The following is a 22389-nucleotide window of genomic DNA, read 5'->3' as shown; positions in this document are numbered from 1 at the left end:
TATAAAAGTTTATACGAGGCTATTCAGTAGTGAATTATAAGAGTGCCCTCACTGGCAGTGGAACTGTCTAAACCAAACTAGAATGATCCTTGTGGTTACTGTGGAGATAGTATAGAGGAGATTCTACATCAAATGGAAAGCTGGACTTGAGACCTCAATATTTTTCTCATAAGCTCTTATTAGCTATAGGAATAGAGGCAGACATATATGGTCTCCCTTTCTGTTCTTATTTGTCTTCCCCCTAGGCAAATGCCATTCATTCTTACAGAAGGGATCAAGATCAAGTAAGCATCAGGACTTCACATTAACCCGGAAGGGTTTGGGGCTAGCCTTTATGGTTATGCTGGGGAGGAATGAGTTTAACATGCCTCCCACATACACTGCATTCAAGAGTTCACATACTTCTGCTGCCACAAAGCCTACGGTGCCTGAAAGAAGGACGGGGATGGCAGCAGGGGTGCCACGGATATGGCTGCAACCAAGTCTGCAGACTCAGAAGAGAAACAGCAGGACAGGAGCAGCCGTCGCAGATCCACAGGAGCAGCCACAGCCAGCATGGATGTGTGGATGCTTTCAACATATCTTAACATTGTCAATAGCAAGGGCTTCATATCCTCAGAGGGTACTTCCAGCACCCTGCTGGACTCCCCCCAGACGGCAGCATAAATATGGACTGCAAGAGCAGAGACTACTGGCAAGCTGGTTGCAAAAACAGCTAAATGCTCAATACTGGGACCTCTCATTTCGATCTTGCAGAATGGAGGCTACATAAGTGAACATGACGGAAGCTGGAGGCCTCTGCCCAGTGGAACTGACTCTTTAACAAGAGCCTCAAAGCCCTGCACTGCACGTGGTGCAGAAGTGGACATCTCATCTAAGACTTGGAGGAAAGCAATATAGATTATCCACCATAATACAATTCAACACAAATTCTCTGCTCTAATAACATTATTCTACAATGTTCCACTGTGTTAAGGAAAAAAAAAACTGACTATGCTTTTAAGGAACCCTAATGTGTTTCCTAGTAAATTGTTTTCTTTATTATTTTAATATAAACTGTGATTTAATTTCAAAATAGCATTCTTTAAAATGAATCTATTTCTAGGTCACAAGTATTAAAAGCCTCGTAAACCACTCAATTTTTCTGGAACTAGCAACTAGCATCATAACCAAAGCAAAACAACCACATAAAATTATGTAAAGTCTTCATCGTTTGCATATGCACCCAAGCACAGCAAGTTACATAAACATTGTATTGACCTTTAACAGAATAAAAACTACAAAGTGAACAGGATACTGACTGGATTTTCAGAGGGGGAAAAAGAATTTACTTAAAAACATAGGCAACCATTTTTATGCTTTATTGTACCTTAGGAAAAGCAAACCGTTACCTGTGCAAGAATGGGAAAGCCAAGGTTCCTACATCCATTACAAGGAGTCAATGCTTCCCAGAGTCCCGAGGGCCCACAAGTGTTCTCATCGTCATCATCTTCTTCCACTTCTCCTGGTGACAAATTTATTGTAGATGAAGTTCTCTGAAATTAAATTTATATTATACCAATATATTATATCATTGTTATTTAGGTATCTAAACATCAATTAAACTATATTAATTTCTTGTGGTGTATGTTAGCAAGCAAAAAGCTGAATTCTATCCATAGGTAGGTGGTGGTGTGCCATGTGACTAAGTCCCCAAAAACATGTATAATTCAAGTTGAAAGTGAAAAAACTGGGTGAGAAAGATTGATAAGATACAAAGTTCATAATGAAGAATAGGACATAAAAATGACCCAAGAACTATTTGAAAAGCAACAAAGGAGAAACATCTTATATGATTTCTAAATGCAATCAAAGGAATAGTATGAAAATACTTCATTGAAATAAGAAGTGCTAAATCCATTTTTTCACAGTGTCACTGAAAAGATAATTTCCTTTTTGAAAAAATAAACTATAAAATTTCATAGTATACACATAGCAGGGGTAATATTTTTCAAGTTAATAATGGGGCTTCTGCCTTGAACATAAATACTTTTGCTGCTTCCCAAATCTCACTAAAATGACAGCAAAGGCTTTGCAAAAATGGTCTAAACCATAAGGACAAGGACAACACGAAAGATGTTAGCAGATGAGCACTATCAAAACTTTTGGATAAGGACAATCAGGTGGGTGGGTATTACCTGATTTAGCAAACTTGAAAAAGCTGAAAGCAAAGGGCTTGCAAGAGGGAAGAATAAGAAGCATGTCTGCTCATGACTTATCATCCCCAAAGGGGCCTCACACTGGAGAGACTGACTACCTGTGAAGATACAGGCGCAGGTGGGGCTGAAACGGGAGAGAAACTCTACAAGGACTCCTAGACCCATCTCCTCCTCACCTAGCCAAGAAACTAAACCTTCACTACCTGACAAGAAAGTGGAAGTTCATTTTCTGGGGAGGTTGAAGCAAAGAGATGATGAATTCTAAGAATCCATGCACAGTGAGCAGAGGGGAGCCTGTTTAAAAACAAAGGAATTAATTGAATATCTATGCAGTAAATATGAATTTCCAACCCACCCTAGTACCTTCCCACATTTGCCTTAGAGAACATGGCAGCTAAGTTTATATCACCCAGGTAGGAGACTGGAAAAGTTTCCTTTCTGCAGAAACTGACCTCCCAAGAAAAAAAGATCCATCAGTACCTAGGAAAATGGTGGGGGGCTATGCCTTAAGCCCTATTGTGAAGTCCACCTTTCAAACTTCTTCCACATAAACAGTTAAGTCATTTTTTAGTTAAAAATAAATAAGAACCCAGGGATCACCACATATTTGAAGGGAGCCTTTAACAGAAACCAAAATAAATATATAGAAAAAAGTCATAAATAGTATCCTCAGAGAAATAGAAGATATTTGCCTCTGTGAAAAAAGAACAGAATGCTACAGAACAAATAAATACATAAATCCAATAGAAGAGTTGGAAACTAAGTCTGAGGAAATTTCCCAAAAGAGAGAACAAAAGACGAAAAATTAAAAGTTAAGAAAACTAGGGGATCAAACTAAGAAGTCCATGTAGAGATGGAAGCAAATTATCGAAGGCATAATGCAAGAAATTTTGCCAGAACTGAGGAAAACTTCTATATTCAAAGTGCCTGCTGACTGCTCAGCAGACTGAATTAAAAAAGAAAAAAGATAGCTTGTCTAAAACTCTTTGAAATGTTCCATACAAAGTTCATAATGAAGAACAGGACATAAAAATGACCCAAGGAACTATTTGAATAGCAACAAAGGAGACAGCCCAACACTCACAGATCATAATTACTGAAGCTAGTCAAAGATACGCTACAATATAAATTCCCCCCAAAAAAGTCGTTCATTTTAAAAATAGAATATAAGACGTTTTAAGGCTTTGTTCCTCTGCATTCATATCTTAAATTTGCCTTTATCAATTTTCAATAGCTGAGAGATTATGCACTTAAATAGTCCCTCAAAACAGTAGTCTATAAGATACAATAATAACTTCTCCTGGTGACAAATTTATTGTAGATGAAGTTCTCTGAAATTAAATTTATTTTGTGCCAATATATTATATCATTGTTATTTAGATATATTAACATCAATTACATTTGAAAAAAGAATATATAGAAAATATATATATATATAGCTGTAATCTTTTGAGCTCTTACTATATGACATTGTAGTGTCATAGGATTTTTGTTCATTATTTTAATTCACACAACAGCCCTTTGAGGCAAATACTAAACTAGGCACAGAAAGGTCAAGGAAAACCGAAGGTCACAGAGCTGGTAAGCTGCAGAAGAAAAACTCCAATCCAGACAGCCTGACTCTAGAGATACTCCCCTGACCACTATCCTACATGGCCTCTCACGCAGCATAATAGCCTGTAAAAGGTAGTACAATGAACAACCAAGCTGATGCAATTGCAGTTGAAATCAAAGAAGCATATTTTTAAATATATTTCTGCTGCATGATGATACTCCTGAGAGCATTTTGCTATCTATGACAGCCAGTGAAAATTTCTGTAAGTTGTTACATAGCAGCTCATACTTCCATAAAAACACATTTCTCAAATCAGTAAGGTGATTATCACAGGGAGTTTTGATTTGATCCTACAGATACCTGGGTGAAAAATATCGTGGGACATCTAAAACCTTCATCTAGCAAGAGCATCTATCTGTACAACCAATACTGTCTACAAAAAGAAATAAAATAACCAAATAGGCATTTCCTTCACCATCTCATTATAAGTTACTGGTTTGACCATCAATGTTGACATGCATGGAACTATAAATCATTATATACTCAGCCAAGAATTATCAACATTTCATATATTAATCAGTTATTTTCTATTTTTGTTAATGGTACCACAGTTATTTGATTCAATCTGACAGGGAAACCTCTATGTCATTCTCCTTCCCCAAGAAAAATTCTGTTTATGGCTTAGAAATGTCCAATTATTTCTCATTGCATAGTAAATAATAACTAAATTCCTTAATATGGCTTCATAGTTCTATGGTCCAACTATTTTTCTGCTCTTTTACTTACTCAATTATACTCACTCCAGGCTACAACCAAATAGAATTGCTTACTCTTTCCTGATCACGTGCCAAGCTTTTACTCACACCTCCCATCTGAACTTCTCCGCACGGCATATTGTACATGTCAAGAGTTTAGGCTCTAAAATTGGTTCTGGATTTTCAACTCTTCTACCTATTGGCCTACTTATTAGTGTGATTTTCATGAGATATATCAGCCTCATTTGCCTGATCTATGCAATGAGAAAATCATGCAGTAGAATCTGAAATTTTTCCTGACAATTAAATGAGGTAATGACTATAAAGTGCTTGACACGTAATATGGTTTCAATACATATTAACTATTTTTAGCTATTATTCTCTAGTAATCCCATGGCGTCCTCAAAATAGAGTTCAGATTTCACCTCCTATATAGAATTTTCCAGAATTCCCACAAACAGAAATGCTGTCACTGTCTCCTGAATGTCTATAGCTCTTTGTGTGCATTTGGGTATTATATTTCACATATACCTTGAGATCACAGGTAGCATAGTGGTAAAGAGCAGTGCTCTGCAGTCAATTACGTATATATTTAAGTCCTGGTTCTTCCATTTCCAAGATGTGTGTCTTTGAGCAAATCCCATAGTCTTATTAATCTTAGTTTCCTTATCTGCAATATAGGTATAATAATAATTCCTACTTGATAGGGCTGTACAAAGATAAAATTATTGCTTTACAGTGACTGACACATAAAAGCAATAAAGTTTGCAACTTTTATTATCTTTTTCTTGAACACACATACAAACACATACACACTACCATGCAGCTTACTTATTCCAGTTAATTCTAAGTTATTTGAAAGCAAACACTACTTTATTCACATTTGTATCTCTTATAATGTGTTGTGCATATGGAATTCAATAATTATTTAATGAATGAATAATTAATAAATAACTTTCAAACTGTCATTTTCACTTGAATACCTAGAAAATTTTACTAATATTAAGGGGTGAACATAATTTCATTGCCAATCTCATTACTGTTATTTAAATTTTGTATTAACAAATACCAGTAGCATTAACAGAAATAACAAAACTTATCAGTGGTTTAGTACTGCCCCCTAAAGACAGTATTCACATTAGCTGAGCAAAATTTTCCAGTTCACTGCTTTACAATTAAAGTTACCTGGAAAAGATTTTTATCAAACTAGATCTCCAATCATATATGGGAGGAGCCAAATGAACACACTTAAACTCAGAGTTTCTTTTACTTCAAATGCTTCAAACGTGTTTATGTCAGTGAGTACACTGAGTCCACTCCTAGTATCCACACACTAAAATGATGTTACTCTGTGTGGTGATACTTTAAACTTGGGGATTTGCCAGTACCAAAAGTATTTCACATTTATTGAAGGATAGAATTACTATTAAAGCAATTATTTTAGATGAAAGGTATACTAAAGAATAGATTAAGAAGACCTATTCTCTTTTTAATGGTATATGAGACATTGCAATTCCTCTACAATGCTCAGTTCCAACACACATTTCTTCCCTACCTGCTACCTGTTTAACACAGCTGACATCCTTTGCATACCCAGCTGGGAAACTTCAACAAACAATGCATTTGGTTTCCTATTCTACCTTAATACAATCACTGTGTATGTTCTTATTATCTCCTAAAACTTCTGTTAATTTATCTGATTTTGGCTTAGTAATTAATACTGTTTATTATTACAAAATTAGAAAGAGAAAAATCTAAATTGATGTCAGGTTTATGCACAAGAGGCAGAAGCTAATTTCAAAAGAATTAAGCTTACTTTAGAAAGTTTAAGTTTAGTTTGTTTTTTTCAGCAAGACTTAATGTAAGAGACAAGACATATAACTTTGGAAAACTAAACTATCCTTCATGAAAGATTGTTTTATATAAACAAATACTATTTTTTCAAATAGTTTCTTTTTAAAAATCAAATTTATTAAGGTATTGTTTACATAAATAAGTATGCACCCATTTTTCATTTACATTTGACAATGTTTGTTAAATGCATACCCTTGTGTTACCACCACCACAATGAAGACATGGGCATTTCCATCACCACCAAATGGTCACCTTGTGCTCCTTCCCTGTTGATACTCCCCTGCCCCTGGCCCCAGAAATCTTTTTTCTGTTAGTATTAAATGTGTCTTTTCTAGAACTTGATTCACAATAGTGGAATCATAAAGTATACACTTTATGTCTCGCTTCTATCACTCAGCAAAATGTTTTTGAGATTCATCTCTGTTTTCTGTGTATCTATAGTTTATTTCTTTTTAGTGCAAAGTAGTATTCCACTGTACAGATATCCTAAAACTTGTTAATACATTCATCTGTTGACAGATATTTAGGTTGTTTCCTGTTTGGGGCTATTATGAATAAAGTTGCCATGAAAATTCATGTAACAGTCCGTGTGTGGACATAAGCTTTTGTTTCTCTTGCATGAATACCTAAAATGCCCAGTTACAGGAAATTTTTCTTAAATTTTTAAAGAAATTCTCAGAACGTTTTCCAAAGTGTTTATACCATTTTACATTCCCACTGGCTGTGTGTGAGTTGCAGTATCTCCATATTTTTAACAAAACTTAATTTTAGTAACTGTAAAGCTGTGTAGTGCTTTTAATTTCCATTTTTGTGACTAATAATACATTAAGTATCTTCTCCTGTTCTTGGAGTATATACACATCTCTTTTTATGTGAAATATCCTTTCAAATCCTTTGCCATTTTTTTATTGGGTCAATCTGACTTCTTATTTTTGAATTGCAAGAAGTTTTATTTATTTATTTATTTGTTGGTTGGTTTGTTTGTTTGTTTATTTATTTTTAGGTTTGTTTTTGAGGTTTTTTTTGTTGTTGTTATCATTAATATACAATCACATGAGCAACACTGTGGTTACCAGATTCCCCAAGAAGTTTTATTTTTATGAAGACTTTCTTTTCAGAGCAGTTTCACAGCAAAATAGAGCAGAAGGTACAGAGATTTCCCATTACCTCCTGTCTCCACACATAGCTTCCCCTGTTCAACATCTCCCACCAGAGTGGTACACTTGTTACAGCTGATGAACCTGCACTGACATAACATAATTACTCAAGTCTATAGTTTACACTACAGTTTTTATAATAACATGTATCCATCATTATGGCATCAAAGTGTTTTCACTGCCCTAAAGATCCTCTGTGCTCCACCTACTCATTCTCTTAACCCAACCACTGTTCTTTCTTAGTGTCTCCAAGTTCTGGCCTCTCCAGAATGTTGTATAGCTGATATCAAACAGTATGGAGCCTTTAAAGATTCGCTTCTTTCACATAGTAACATGCATTTAAACTTCCTCCATATCTTTTCATTGCTTGATAGTTATTTCTTTTTTGTGCTGAATAATATTCCATTGTCTGGATGTGTCATAGTTCATTCATTTACCTACTGAAGAACAACTTAATTTCTTGCAAGTTTGGGTATGAGGAAAGCTGCTATAAACATCCATGTGCAGTGTTTTGGGTGGACATAAGTTTTCAACTCCTTTGGGTAAATTTAAGTGAGTGAGATTGCTGGATCATATGAGTTTAGTAGTTTCTTGCAAACTGTCTTCCAAAGTGCTGTACATTTTGCATTCCCACCAGCAATGAATGAGAGTTTGTCTTCCTCTACATCCTCCCCAGAATTTGGTGGTGTCAATTTTCTGGATTTTAAACATTTAAGTATATATGTAGTGGCATCTCATTATGGTTTCAATCTGCATTTTTCTGATGACATAAGATGTGGAGCATCTTTGCATATATTCAATTGCCATCTGTATATCTTCTTCTCTGAAGTGTCCATGAAGGTCTTTGGCCCACTTTTTTTAGGACAGTTGCTTCTTATTGTTGAGTTTAAAGAGTTCTTTGTATATTCTGGATAATCATCCTTTATCAGATATATGATTTGCAAATATTGTCTCCAAGTCTGTGCTTCTCATTCTCTTGATACTGTCTTTCACAAAGCAGTTTTTAATTTTAATGAAGTCCAGCTTATCATTGAATCCACAGTACAAGTTGGATAGAATGGATATCTTAACAGTATTTAGTCTTTCAACTTATGGACATGGTATCTCTCTCCATTTATTAAGTCTTCTTTAATTTCCATCAACAATGTTTTTATAGTCTTCAGTATACTAAAATTGCACATACCCTGTTAAATTTGTAGGAATAAACAGATATTTCGTATTTTAGAAAATATTTCCAATGGTATTATTCATTTCAATTTTCAATTGTGCATGTAAAAAACATAAGTGATTTTGTTTACTGACCTTGTGTCCTTCTAAATATACATTTTAGTTCTAGTTGCATTTTTGTATTTTTTTAAGAATTTTCTATGTAAATGATTGTCATCTATGAGTAGTTTTACATCTTCCTTTAAAATCTGCATGCTTTTATTTCTTGCCCTTGCATCACTAAACTGCCCAAAATATCCAGTCCAGTATAATGTTGAACAGAAATAGCAAGAGCGTACATCTTTGTCTTGGTTCCAATCATAAGCCAAAAGCATTCAGTCTTTCAGCATTGTGAAGTGTAATGTTACCTATAGCATTTTTGTAGAAGCCCTTTAAAACGCTGATGAAGTTCCTTCTGTTCTTAGTTTACTGAGAGTTTTTATCATGAATAGATGGTTTTCCTACAACTATTTATATGACCATATATTTTTTCCTTTATTTTATTAACATGGTAAATTACATTAATTTAGTTTAGATTGTCAAAGTAACCTGGACCTTCTGGCATATACTCCATGGAGGGTCATGATGTATAATCTTTTTAATATATTACTGGGCTTTATTTGTTACTATTTTGTTAAGCATTTTTGATACCGTGTCCATGACTGATGCTGATGTATAGTTTTCTTTTTGTGAAATGTCTCTGGTATCACACATGCTGATCTCCTATAATAACCTGGGAACACTGCTCATCTTTTATTTTCTACAATGTTTTCTTCATTGGTGAACCATCTGGGCCTGAAGTTGCCTTGTGTGTATATTTTTATTAATATACAATCAATTAATTAATTTAATAATATCTTAATGTAATTCAAATTATATTGCTTATATCCACTTTTTCAAACAAATTCATTAAATTTTTTAAGTATCTATTGATCAACACCTATTACGTAGAAGACTAAACAAGGGTGAGGGAAGGAAAAGACATATATGCCATTAACTCAGAACTATAAAGAGACATGTATGTAAGTAAATACATTATAAAACTAGGCCAAAATGATGAGCACTAGAGAGATACAGAAACAAAGTATTAGGAGAACATAGAGGGTGCAACTATTTCCATCTAGGGAGAATGGAAGGGAGATTCCGAAAAGCACTTCCATGTAAGCAACAGCACTTTATGAGATAAAAATTCTGCAGAGAGGGGAGAAGGGGATGAGAATGAGGCGGAGGGACTGTGTGGTCACGGCACTGCCAATGTGTTCACATGCTTGGCAAATCAGGTAGAAGGAAGGGCACAGTGAGGAGATGACACAGAAAAAGTAAGTTGGGCGCTATTGTAGAAAATGGATAGTTTACAACTTAAGTTCAACATTCGCCAGGGCACAATTTTCCACTACGAATTCTATTATGATCATAAACCAGAAAGCCTCTATGTGGCTGGACACAAAGGATTCAGAGACCATGTCTTCTCTGAATTCCCACAGTACAGGTGGTCTTAATTCAGTCTATTGTTTTGAACTGTTTGCTAGGTGTAACACAAAGTGTATGTTATATTTATGATTGTAGGAACAATATTTTCTATTATTTGTTCAACCTGCAAAATGACTAGCTCAGCTGTGGACACATTATCTGCACTTAAACTTTTATCTTGGCAACTCTGGTCCACTCTCATTCTCTAGTTCCTCTTTAAACAATTGTAAAATAGAAATGCCCTCAGTGCTAATATATATGTAAATATGTATATGCTTGTGTGTGTATTGGACTGAAAAACAGAAAATAAAAGGTATGTTTGGTCAGGAAAATAGGTGAAATAAAAGAGTTCAATAATTCCACAATCAAAAGATAAAAATGAACATTCTTAAATGGCAATATTTTACCACTTTCAATATATGACAGTATGTCATTGCCATTCCTCACCTTTATATCATATACACTGTTCTTTCTAGTAAACTATGTTTTCATCCATTTTCCTGGGAAAGCAGTTGTTGTTCAGTTATACAAAAGTAAAATTAAGAATGTAATTGAAATGTGTATTAATTAAACCATCATAAAGTAAAGTTTAGAAGGGAAGCATTTTATATTGGAAAGTAATTAAATGCAAATTAGTCATTAAGTCTGTTAGATCAGCAGAAAACTTAATAACTCTAGGTCATAATGACACTAACTCAAACTAGAATAAATAAAATAGAAATAGAAATTTGGGATTTTGCACAGTCTGTAAACATTAATATAGCCAAGGGTAGGTTAAGGACATAACACTGCTCAGAGATGTGGGACAGATGGTTTAGACTAATGACTTGATACTTTTGGGTGATTTCCATGATTCACATTATTGGTTGGAAGAGATTACACAATAAGCAATGGTCCTTGGTTTTCTTTTAAATGAAAAAATATATTTAACTACGAATCTGCAGGAGAATAAAATTTCTTAATTTTATCATCTCAAAGAATTGAAATGAAAGATGAATATAATCAGCTTAGGCCATGAAAAAACGTAAAGCCACAGAAAGTAGGAATAAAATATTAATCCATGTTTTAAAAATACAATAGATGTTAGACATGGTTAGTGGTTACAAATTTGATTGCAGGTTCAAAATATAGTCTAAACAACAAAGTCCAGGGAGGGGAAATCTAGTAAGTTAAAAAAAATCCATGGATAACAAAACAAAGAAAAACTAAATGGTCAAAAGAACAACTGATATAGGATCTTTTAAATGCATCAGATTAGGAAGTTTTCAAAATGCTTGTTATTCACAAGTGCCTTCATTAACAATTACTAAATATTTCTTAACATGATGAAATGATATCAAAGCACCCCTGATGAGATGTGTGCACTAGTGCTATGAATTGATACGTTACTTTTATATGGTATTTTAAATTTAATAGAACACTTTCACATACATAACTTTTGAACGTCAATTTGCATAAAGAACTATGAAAATTGAAATTTAAGTAATTACAAAAGAATAAGTCAATCTTCTTCATAAACAATAGACTTACAACAACTATTTGTCCAAATACTCCTTTACCAGTCAGAGCACACAATTTACAGGATGTTCATGAGTTTTTCAAACGTTAGCAAAATAAATCTCAAAACCACCTTCAAGGATAGATATGACTTCCATTTCTCCCAGTTTATAGACAAAGACAGATCATGCTAATCCGCAGAGTGAGGTATGTATGTAAAGGTGAAAGACGTAAACAAAACTGGAATCTAGATCAGAATTCAGTCAATCATTATTCAGGAGACAGCAGCAAACATATATATATACACACACACACATATACACACACACACACATATATAATTTTTAAATATTAAAAAATACTCTGACTTGTTAAAAAACGATTTGAAGTGTCTTTCAGAATACATATAACAATGTAATATAAGAACTTAAGTCTCCAGAGAAGACATTTTGTGTTGTTAGTTTTGTGTATCTGTGTGTGTGTGTGTGTGTGTGTGAGGGGTGGGGGGAGAAATATGCCTGGAGAGTTTGCTTTCCAGGGTAGAGAAGTTCAGTGGTTTATTTGTTTTTTAAAGGCTGTGTGTTCTGATAGAAATTTTACAGGTTTATGGTTTTGGTCTGTAATTGACTTGTGCTCAAGACAACTTAAGATGTAGGTTATTTTCTAATCCTAAAAGTATCTTTATCAGTCTCACCTGTTGCAGGGTCGTGTGAATCTGACATACTGGAGAGAAGGAAAGGATCTGGATGAAATCTTCAGAAGCAAATCTTTGAGGTTCGTCTCTCACCTCAAGGTCTAATTTTGACCTGTTTCATGTAAAATAAGTAAAAATACTATCTAAAATAAAATCCTTTCCTAGGGGTTAGCAGCTGGTAAAGAGGAGGTCTAGAGGAGGTCTATATCTTACTTATGCTTGTATTTCTAGTACATATGTAGGTATACAAATAGGTATATGAATGCTGAACTTAATATGCTTCTTTTATACGCTCAACAGCACCCAATAAATGGTTTTGATTGAAATATTTCACTCATTTACATTAACAAAGGAAATCAAAACTGAAGCATCAGTTTTAATGTTTTCTCCTGCTAAAACTACTGTTAATTAATAATCAGATTAAAAATGCTGTTTCTAAAAAAATCTCTTCCTTGAGATAATTTTTTTAAGTAGAAAAGAATCTTCCAGATGTACCAGGACAAGTTCAGAAACATGGCAATATCCTTCAGCCTGGAAATATTCTTGCCATCTGCCAGCATTTAATGAACTCTCCCATATCCAAGATGAAACTCCTGAACTGAAATGCCTGAGCCACATCCTGCCTAGCCAAGGCATTAAACCCATGCTGGATAAGTTGTCTGTCTGACTAAGGTGGGAGGTACCCAGGACAGTCAGGGACATCAGCAGTTTCTCATTTGCCAGGTGCTACTGTTGATCCATTCCCCAGTGCTTTACCTTTATCATTCTAATGGCAAAGTAATTTCATCTGGGGGGAAAAAGGATTATTTCTGCTTCTCAGCTATGGATTTCCAAAATCTGAAAACCCCTTTGAAGTACACACCTCTGACCAAACAAAAGTACTCCAAAAGATTTGACCACACACCATTATATCTGTCACTTACATCACCAGAAAATGCTATCCTGTCATTGCGTAGTGTCAAAGTCTCTTCCTGGAATGGTCTGTATGTAATAACTGGTCAGTGAACTCCAGCCATCTTCTCCTACCTAGGACAACCCTGAAGGGCCACCCCAGCTTCAGAACAACCTATCATGCTGGTGGAGCTGAAAGGGACCATTCAGTGAGCTGCAACTCTATATGTCCTAGTTTAATTAGTTATTTAATTCATGTATTCATTCAGTTTTGCTCACCTCTGTATCTTCAGTGTTGTATTTTTTAAACTATTAAACCCTAGAAAGTGAAAAAAAATGCCTTTTTTTCCCCTCAGTACTAAGCTCGGCAATCGAGAAAGCTTTCAACAATCCCTGATGATAATAATTCTATAGCACTATGCACAGAGGTTACACAATAAATGTTGAATGACAGAATGGAAATCATACCTGGAGAAATGTTGAAGGATGGAGCCTTCTTGTACTGCAGTTTTAAATATCCTAAAACTTCTGGTCAAATCCCTTTACTTGCTAAAAGATGCAAAATTGAAATAATTGGTACGACTTGTTCAAGATCTTATACTTAGAGGGAGAGAGTACATATTCATCAATGCAAGTGACTGAAACATAGAACAGTAACCTGAAAGAATTTTGATAAATTTATTCCATTTTAATTTCAAGAAACAGGTGCTGGCATTGATAAATGGAACCTGAAGATTTAATTCAGTGAAATCTTCTCCTTTGAGCATATTTAAAATAAGCTGTTTGCATTTTCCTGCATATGATTATTCTAACCCTGAAATCACCTTTTAAATATGGATCATAAATCCAGCTGCCTGAACATGAAACTGAAAGGGGTTTTCCCTCCTGGTCTTTTAAATGAGAAATCAATGAAATAGAATTATTTTGAGCTTAGAGGGTTAAACCTTCTGACTAAATAATTTCTGTTTAACTTCATAATGTATTGTCATTTTACCAAAGTTTGTACAAAAGGTAATGGTTGTGATGTTACAATGCTTAATGACGCTTATTTTTTTTTTTATATGCTGTCATTTTTCTAATATGTTGTCCCTCTTCCAAGAGGGATGTTTCATAAAAAGAGGCACCCCCTCCATCACGCAGGGCATGCTCAATAAAGTACTTGCAATGAACTTAGGGGACCCGAAAACCCTGACATTCCTAGTATTTCAAGATATTGCCATTCTAATTGTCAGGATCCACAGTTCCTAATGAGAAACTACCTTCAGAGTGTGCTGGAGAACTTACCTTCTGCAGTTCAGTAAAACCTGCCCTTGACAGTCTCAGATCATTGACCTGAAGCAGAAGGAGCTTTGCTCAGTAACTACTAAGCAGTCTTCCATTCCCAGATGCTGAACTGGTGCTTATCTTCTACTTGCAGTATCTTATAAGGAATGCAAGAAACTTAAAAACTCTACTATTCTGAATATTTCCTACAAAGTTGAACTTTGGTGGGCACTGTGGCCTGAGTCCATGAAATAACAAGGTATATGGTTTAACTTTATCACGTTTCAAAAACTGTTAATTTCTCAAACTGGAACATAGGGATCCCAACCTGGCTCTTGACCCACTTTGCCTATTCCATATCTTAGAATTTTTCAGTTATACCAACAGAGACACTTTGGGGTTACAAGCGACAGAAATCTACCTCAAACTAGCTTCATCATAAATTAGAATTTGTTCTCTCTCAGAATCCAGGAAAGGATTAAACAGTAGGATGTAGATGAGCCCCGGAAAAATGAGTCAGTGACAGATATATGCTGCTGCTCCTTTGTGCAGTTCAGATTCATCTGTTTTATTATTCATTTTCTTTCTCCACAAGGTAGGGAACATAACCAACAAGCTTCTAAGTTTTATAATCAAACTTTCTTCAGGTATAAGAAACACTCTCTTTTTTTTCTCGATTTCTGTTTTAAAATTTCTGAAAATAATTCTGATTGGCCTGACCTGAGTTAGGCCAATCTGAAAAAAACCATTGTTGACAAGGTATAAGGCAACCAACTCTCCTAGCTTCCTCGTACTAAGGAGTTTCCTGGGACACGGGACTTCCAGTGAGAAAACCTAAATAGTCCAGTGCAAACCAGGATAGTTACTCATCCTGTCAGGTAGGGAGGTTGATGTTTCTATTTATAGGGAGTGGGAGGTCAGGTACTGAGGTCAGGTACTGAGTTCCTGTGACTATACAGACAAGGCCACAGGTGTCCACTATTTTAATAAGTTTACTGATGGGCTGTGGTAGCTTACAAAAGTGGCCACAGTTTTTTGAAGCAATTCTCTTTGAGAGGTGGAGTCTATTTCTTTATCTGTTGTGTGTGGGTTAGCCTTGAGACATGTTTTAGCTAAAAGCTGTGGTGAAAGCATTGTGCTAATTTCAAGCCCAGGCCTCTTGAAGGCTTTGACACATCCTCACTTGCTCAAGACCTGCGACTGCACTGTAAGTCATCCTGTCTAGCCTGCTGGAGAGCACAAGACCACATGAGAACGACCAGAGGCATCCACATTCAGCTGAGGCCACCATTAATTTGGCAGCCCCAGCTGATGCACCAGTTGGCTACTGTTACACATATGAGGCCAGCTGAGATCACGCCAGAAGAACTACCCAGCTGATCCCAGCCTAGACAGACAAACTGTAGAATGCAAGCTTAAACATGGTTGTTTTAAGGTACAAAGTTTGGACTGGTATGTTGCACAACAAAAGCTAACAGAGATTTTGACCTATAAGATTACAGCCTATTATTTGTAATTGTAATAGTAAACACATGTCCAATGTGTTCAGTGTTTAGAATCTTTTACAAAGAAACTGAATTAACTGGCTTCCATTGCTCTTCTCAAGATGTTTCTATCTTCTGACTTGTATCCACCATGTGTTATGGGAATCCACCTTTATATTCAGTGTTCCGGAAACATATCCTGCTTCATGCCTCAAGTGCTATTTACATGTGCCATTCCCACCTCTCTTTGTTCACATTTCATAATCTTCCTCTTCATTTAAACACAGCTCAGTCACCACATTTATGAAGTCATTCTGAACCCTGCTTTCTTCCCCTGTAAGAGTCCCTGTTTCATACGCTATTCCCAGGATAGAGTATTACTATATTTCAAAAATATACAAAAAATTTCTATATTTATCTCATAATCCTGTTTTATAATAATTTCTTCACCAATGTGTCTCCTCAGTATCCATAAGGCCCATGAGAATCCTTGTTTTCCCAGTAACTAACAAAGCCTGGCACCACAGAAATTTGATAAATTGAATAAGAAATCTAAATAGGAATATTTTAAATTTGGTTTTGGTCATAAGGTATTATGTACTATTATTTCCCTGATCAGTCTGTGAATAACAGCCCTTGCATTTGGCATACTTCTAATAACACTTAAATTACAAAAGTGGATCAAGGAGAGTAATAATGATTACTAAGATCAGGAACACAATCTGGGCCTTTAAAGAAGTTAATTTCAAGGTTGATTTTGCTGTAGGCCCAAAGTTTATAACTTGTTCCTAAATAGAAGTTGAATAGTATCAAAATAGATGTGTAAATAAGAACAAAAAAGTATGAACATAACTAATCCAATTCTCTGACAGGTGGGCTGGAGGCTGGGATGCGTGAAACAGTAAGGAAAGTCCTCTGCAGGCTGATGTGGGAGGGAGGGTTGGCTTCCTCCCTCCACAGGCAGATGGAGGCACTTTTCCCCTGCATAGTTTCTGAGACTGCAATGAGGAGAGATGATTGGGATGCTCATGTGAAACAAACATAGTACTTGGCTGAGATTAAAAAATAGAGGGAGATGGGTACCCCAGGGAGTATTAACTTACCAAGACAAGATCGTTTAACCTTTTTAGATTCATTTTCCTGTTACTATGCACACAGTAGGCACTACTATATAACATACAAATATGTTAAAATATGTATATTTTATACATACACACACACATGCACACTTGCTAATGGAAACTGTGTCAATTTCTAAATAAAGCTAAATTAGATTTCATTTCTGCCTCCGCTCATTGGGAAATGAGGCTCTCTAGCTTAGTACTGGCATTCCTAAACCAAGACAAGAATTGAGGAGCTAAGAAGCTATCTGGTTGTTCTCCAGTTAAATCTCTAGAAAGCAATCATCTCCAACATTCCTTCAAATTAGAGGATGATTCCAGGACTTGATAGGAAAAAAATGGCAGATTGAACACACACACACACATTCACTTCTACTTTCCCTTATTCTCAAAATGTCATCAAAATGAGGGAAATATATTTGTAAAGGAACAAACACAAAGACAAGCAGAACAAGAGAGGAAACTACAGTAACAAGATCCTGGAAGCTATAAAGTAGACACATGACAAATGACAAAGCAGACCTGAGAAAACAATTCAAAGCAGGCTACTGGAAAAACTAAAAATTAACCTCAAAGTCTCATGAATTCCATACCAGATGTGTCTAGAAGCAAAGGTGAAAGGTTAAAAAACTGAAGAACTATTTGGAAGTGCATTTAAACAGCAAATTCCCATATGCCTGATGACTCTCTCTCTCCATCTTGCAAAAGACTGAAAGTTCATTCTCTGGGAATAAATTAAAATAACTGTCTAAAACAGTTACAGTTTAGGGTAGGGTAACATCCTGAAAATAGGATAAAAAACACAGGCATTCTGAGTACTGACATCCCTGAGCCCTCTTTCCCTAACTGGCCTGAAAACCTCCCAGGAGAGGTTTGAAAGAGCAAATTTCTGGGATCGATGTCTAGCTCAACAGGAAAGACATAAAGATGCTGACAATAAAGTTTCCCCAACAAAACAGCTCAATTGAATCAACTGAAAGAAGAGCTCACAACGACAATGGTATCTGGAAGACAATATGGTAATCGCTTTCAATTTCTCAAGGATATTTATTTCCAAGTCTAGAGTTGTTTATCCAGTCTAACTATCAATAACAGGTGAGGATGGAATAAAGACATTTTTCAGGAAATTACCAGGAGATGTGTTCCATTTATGAGAAAAGCCATGGGATATAGAAAGCAGGAATCCAACACAGGAGAGAGGTGGTGCAAATCACCAGACAATGGCTCTGAGATTAATACCTGTGCAGAAGGAGTAGAATGTGACTAATCCACATAGAAAGGCTTGAGTAACATTCTTCAGAGACAGAACATGTATAGAACACCTGAGGGATCTGAATATCTCATGAAGATATGAGTTTGGAATTGTATTGACTATTATACATCGAAAACTAATCACAATGAAAAAAAAAACACTAACTCCAGAGAAAACAAAAAACTGTAATGGAAAGGAAAAGGAAGCAGAGTTTACCATATGGATCAGTAAACGTTATAATGTTTGTCAACAAATATAATAAAGTAAATGGAGAAGACTGATCTAACTCAAATTAATATATTGGAGAGAAAGTAGTGGGACATATTGCCCATACATATGTGAGCTTTTATGTTTTGTGGGGAGGGAGGTGAAATCTCATATGCCATAATGCCAGGTCAATAGATAATACAACAGACTGGAAAGTAACAAAACGAACAGGTTAGAACATGAGATAAACACTGAGACAATCAGATAAAAGAGATGAAAGCGATGGAGGATGAGAGGAAGATGGGCAGGAGACTGTTGTTTTTAATAATAAAAGTTATAGAAATATTTGACACTTTTTAAATTTCATATCCTTTAAAAGTTATCATTTTTGATTAAAGCTAAAAGACAAAAGGACTCTGTAACTGCTATGGTCGAAAGGGCTTGGGAAATCCAGCCTGGCTCAGGCCCACCGGAACGTTGTGGTGGCCTCTTCACATCTCCAAAGAACCCACGAGAAAAATGAGGATAGGAAAGGTGCTCAGTCAGATTGCAGCTTTAGCAGGGACTGGTTTTGTTACCATGACTTTCTGTTTCTCCAACATGGGAAAACCAGCCTTACTTCCCTCACAGAGATGTTGTGAGGAAGACATGAAATAATGTCCATGAAAGCTTTATATATATATATATATATATATATATATATGTGGATTTGCAAGTTTATTTGTACAAGTTTTATTCCTCATTTATTGAGTCCCTACCACATACGAGGCATGGTTAACATTATTATTCCTTCTCATATGTTCTTGTAGAATTTGCCTATCTTTAAAGTGTCCATTCTTACTCAGGAATACTCCTAGGTAAGCTGCACATCAGAATACTCAGTGATCCCTTATAACTTGCTCCTCAGTTGGAGACGGGTGGCACACACACTCCAGATGCCCCCCTGATTGCTCCTGCCTCTGGCATTCATGCCCTTGGGTAATACCCCTGAAGGCAGGCAAGGTTTGGGATCTGCTTCTCAACAGCAGAACATGACAAAGGCGATGGAATGTCACCTCCATGGTCGTGCTACATAAGACTGTGACTTCTATTTTGCTGGCAGATTCTGTCGATTCTTTTAATTTCTGGCTTTGATGAAGCACATTGTCATCAGTGCAGTGAGAGACCCCTGTGGCAAGAAACAAGGGAAGCCTCCAAACTGGGCCCCTCGGGCAGGAAATTGAGGGTGGCCAGCAAGGAACTCGGACCATCAGCTGACAGACCACAAGAAACGGAATCCTGTCAACAAACATGCAAGCTTGGAGGGGGATCCTTCCCAGGGTAAGCCTAGATGAGGGCGCAGCCCCGGCTGACACCTTCGTGACAACCTTGAGAGCGAGCCTAAAAGCAGGCGCCCCAAGCCAGGCTTGGAACAGGAAACAAAAACTGGAGAATGATCAATTTTTTGCTTTAAGCCACTAAATTTGTGGTAATATTGTAGCAGCAGACTAACACAGGACCTAACCAGAAGAAAGCGTGACTTCAGCACCTCATCAACCTCTGAGGGTTGTGAAATGAAGACTGTTGACTTCTGCTTGTCACAGAGGTCTGAACCCTGGTCGTGGGGGCCCGAGCTCTAACCTGCTTGCTTCAATCAGCCCCGAAGGTTGATCCTCCTACCCCTGAGGGTCAGCCATGCAACTTCTGCTGACCTCGCTCGGGGCTTCATCATCCCATCATCAAGAAGCCATAAAGTTATCTCCCAAATACTAAAGAACTTAAGACAATTACTATTTTTAGCAGTGTCAATCAAATGTCACCCAGAAGGCAAAGTGATATTCACTTCAGTATTTTAAAGGGAAAATCCAGAAGAGGTAACAATAATAGAGATCTTCTATTTAATAAACAGTGAAAGAAAAAAAAAAAGGAATGTTTTGGCCCTCCAACTCTATCACATTACATATTAAACAAATTCTGGTTTCTGGGTAAATGGAAATTTCCTTTGCCTTTAATATAGAATAAAAGGTGATGTGTGGGTGGCAAAACGGTGACGCTTACAGAGCATACGTTATTGTACAGGAGGAAAGGGTGGCAGGCAACTAGAATTACAGAAGCAGAAGAAAATGGTGTGACAAGCAAGTAGGCAGCAGTAGCCATTTCACTCCCCTCCTGCTACCTCTCATAGACTTCCTTGTGTTAGAGTTACCATAACTATGTTGTTAAAGAAAAACTATAGTTATTTGTCGTTTAGATGTCCTCATTACCCTGAGTCAGAAACTGTGGGGGGGGGGGGGGGCCTTTCCAAAGACAATCCATATACAGTTGTGAATTATTCACCTGAATAACAATGAGCTGAAGGGGCAATCACTGCGACAGGCTGTCACTTGCCAGAACCTCAGTATGTGATATGAAGGTTAACATGGAGATCTCAGTCTGTCAGCACCCAGCTTCTTGCAGCTGTCACAACTGGACAAGCTCTCTCCAAAATAAAATAATGCTTGCAAGCCAGATCCAATTCAGTGAGACTGGTAAGAAAAATCTGAACTACGACAAGAGCAGCCTTGCTATCTACATGGTTTCATAATATAGTTGGTGACAAGGGGTTGGAAATGACAGAACACGTCCGTGTGGACATCTCTGTAATCTGGTGAGTAAGGCATAAAGAGCAAAGGACTAAACACATATTGTTCTTATTAAGCATTCTATTAAGGGTTAGAGCAGGCGTATATTTTTCTCATGAGGTACTATTTGGATCCCGTAGTACTTTACTTTGTGGTTGTAATAAATTACCACAAACTTGGTAGTTTAAAACAATGCATATTTACTCTCTTACAGTTGTGGAAGCCAGAATTCCCAAACCAGTTTCACTGGGGTCAAGTCAAGGTGTTGGCAGGACTGCTTCCTCTGCAGGCTCCTGGGAAGAGTCTGATCTTGCCTCCTACAGGTTCCAGAGGCTACAGGAATCCCTTGCTGTCTGTGGCTCGTAGTCCCTTCCTTGATCTTCAAAGGCAGCAGTGAGGCATTGTCGCAGTGCCTTCTTCCTTGAGGAGTCTACTCTTCCTCTGTCTCCCTTTTATAAGGACAGTTGTGATCACATTTAGGGCCCACCCAGATAATCCAGCAAAATCTCCACATACGTCCTTAACATAAATCACATCTGCAAACCTCTTTTGCCATATAAGGTAACATTTACAGTTTTCAGGTGTTAGGACCTGGATATATTTGGGAGCCATTATCCAGCCCTACCACAGGTCCTGTCTCAGAAATGTCTTAATATAAAGCTGTTTGTCTGTGGTAAATTAGCTTATTACTCACATACAAAGCCATCCAAAAGACTGTACATTTAAATTGATTGGAGATTGTAAATCAGTATTTTTTTGGCTCCTAAACTCTTTAGTAATCATTCTCCAAAATTTATGATTCATTCCTCTTGGTAAGTACAATGTGAAAAACACTAAACAAGAGCAAATTTACACTAGTCATTCTGACTGGTGTGAGGTGATATCTCATTGTGGTTTTAATTTGCATTTCCCTGATGATAAGTGATGTTGAGCATGTTTTCTTTGTGGGTCAGTTTTATCTTGGAGATTTCATGAGTATGGCAGTGTATCTGTGTGTATATGTGTGTGTGTGTGTGCGTGCATGCGTGTGTTTGTGAGGAGGATGAGGAGATCATATAAAAGCATACTAGAGGTAAATACTTGAAGGATTCCAATGATACCTGTGTGCTTTATGCATGGAATTCTGCTATAATGACAACAGCTGGTGCTGGAACGTACATTTGTAAGCATCAGGCAATTTTAATC

The 22389-nt window shown here is 36.5% G+C and overlaps 1 protein-coding gene across 5 annotated transcripts in view; it reads right to left on the bottom strand.

The window, feature by feature from the left end:
* The window catches only part of ANKS1B (ankyrin repeat and sterile alpha motif domain containing 1B), a 1001987-nt gene that overhangs the window by 720670 nt on the left and 258928 nt on the right, over window positions 1–22389 (bottom strand). For all 5 annotated transcript variants that reach the window (XM_036891074.2, XM_036891080.2, XM_057486481.1 and 2 more), the window contains exon 9: window positions 1392–1535. In XM_036891074.2, the coding sequence (XP_036746969.2) occupies window positions 1392–1535 (144 nt within the window). The remainder of the gene's footprint in view (window positions 1–1391; window positions 1536–22389) is intronic.

Source organism: Manis pentadactyla, chromosome 10 (genome assembly GCF_030020395.1).
Source record: "Manis pentadactyla isolate mManPen7 chromosome 10, mManPen7.hap1, whole genome shotgun sequence".
NCBI classification, from domain to species: domain Eukaryota; kingdom Metazoa; phylum Chordata; class Mammalia; order Pholidota; family Manidae; genus Manis; species Manis pentadactyla.
This window is presented reverse-complemented; position numbering and strand designations above follow the sequence as displayed.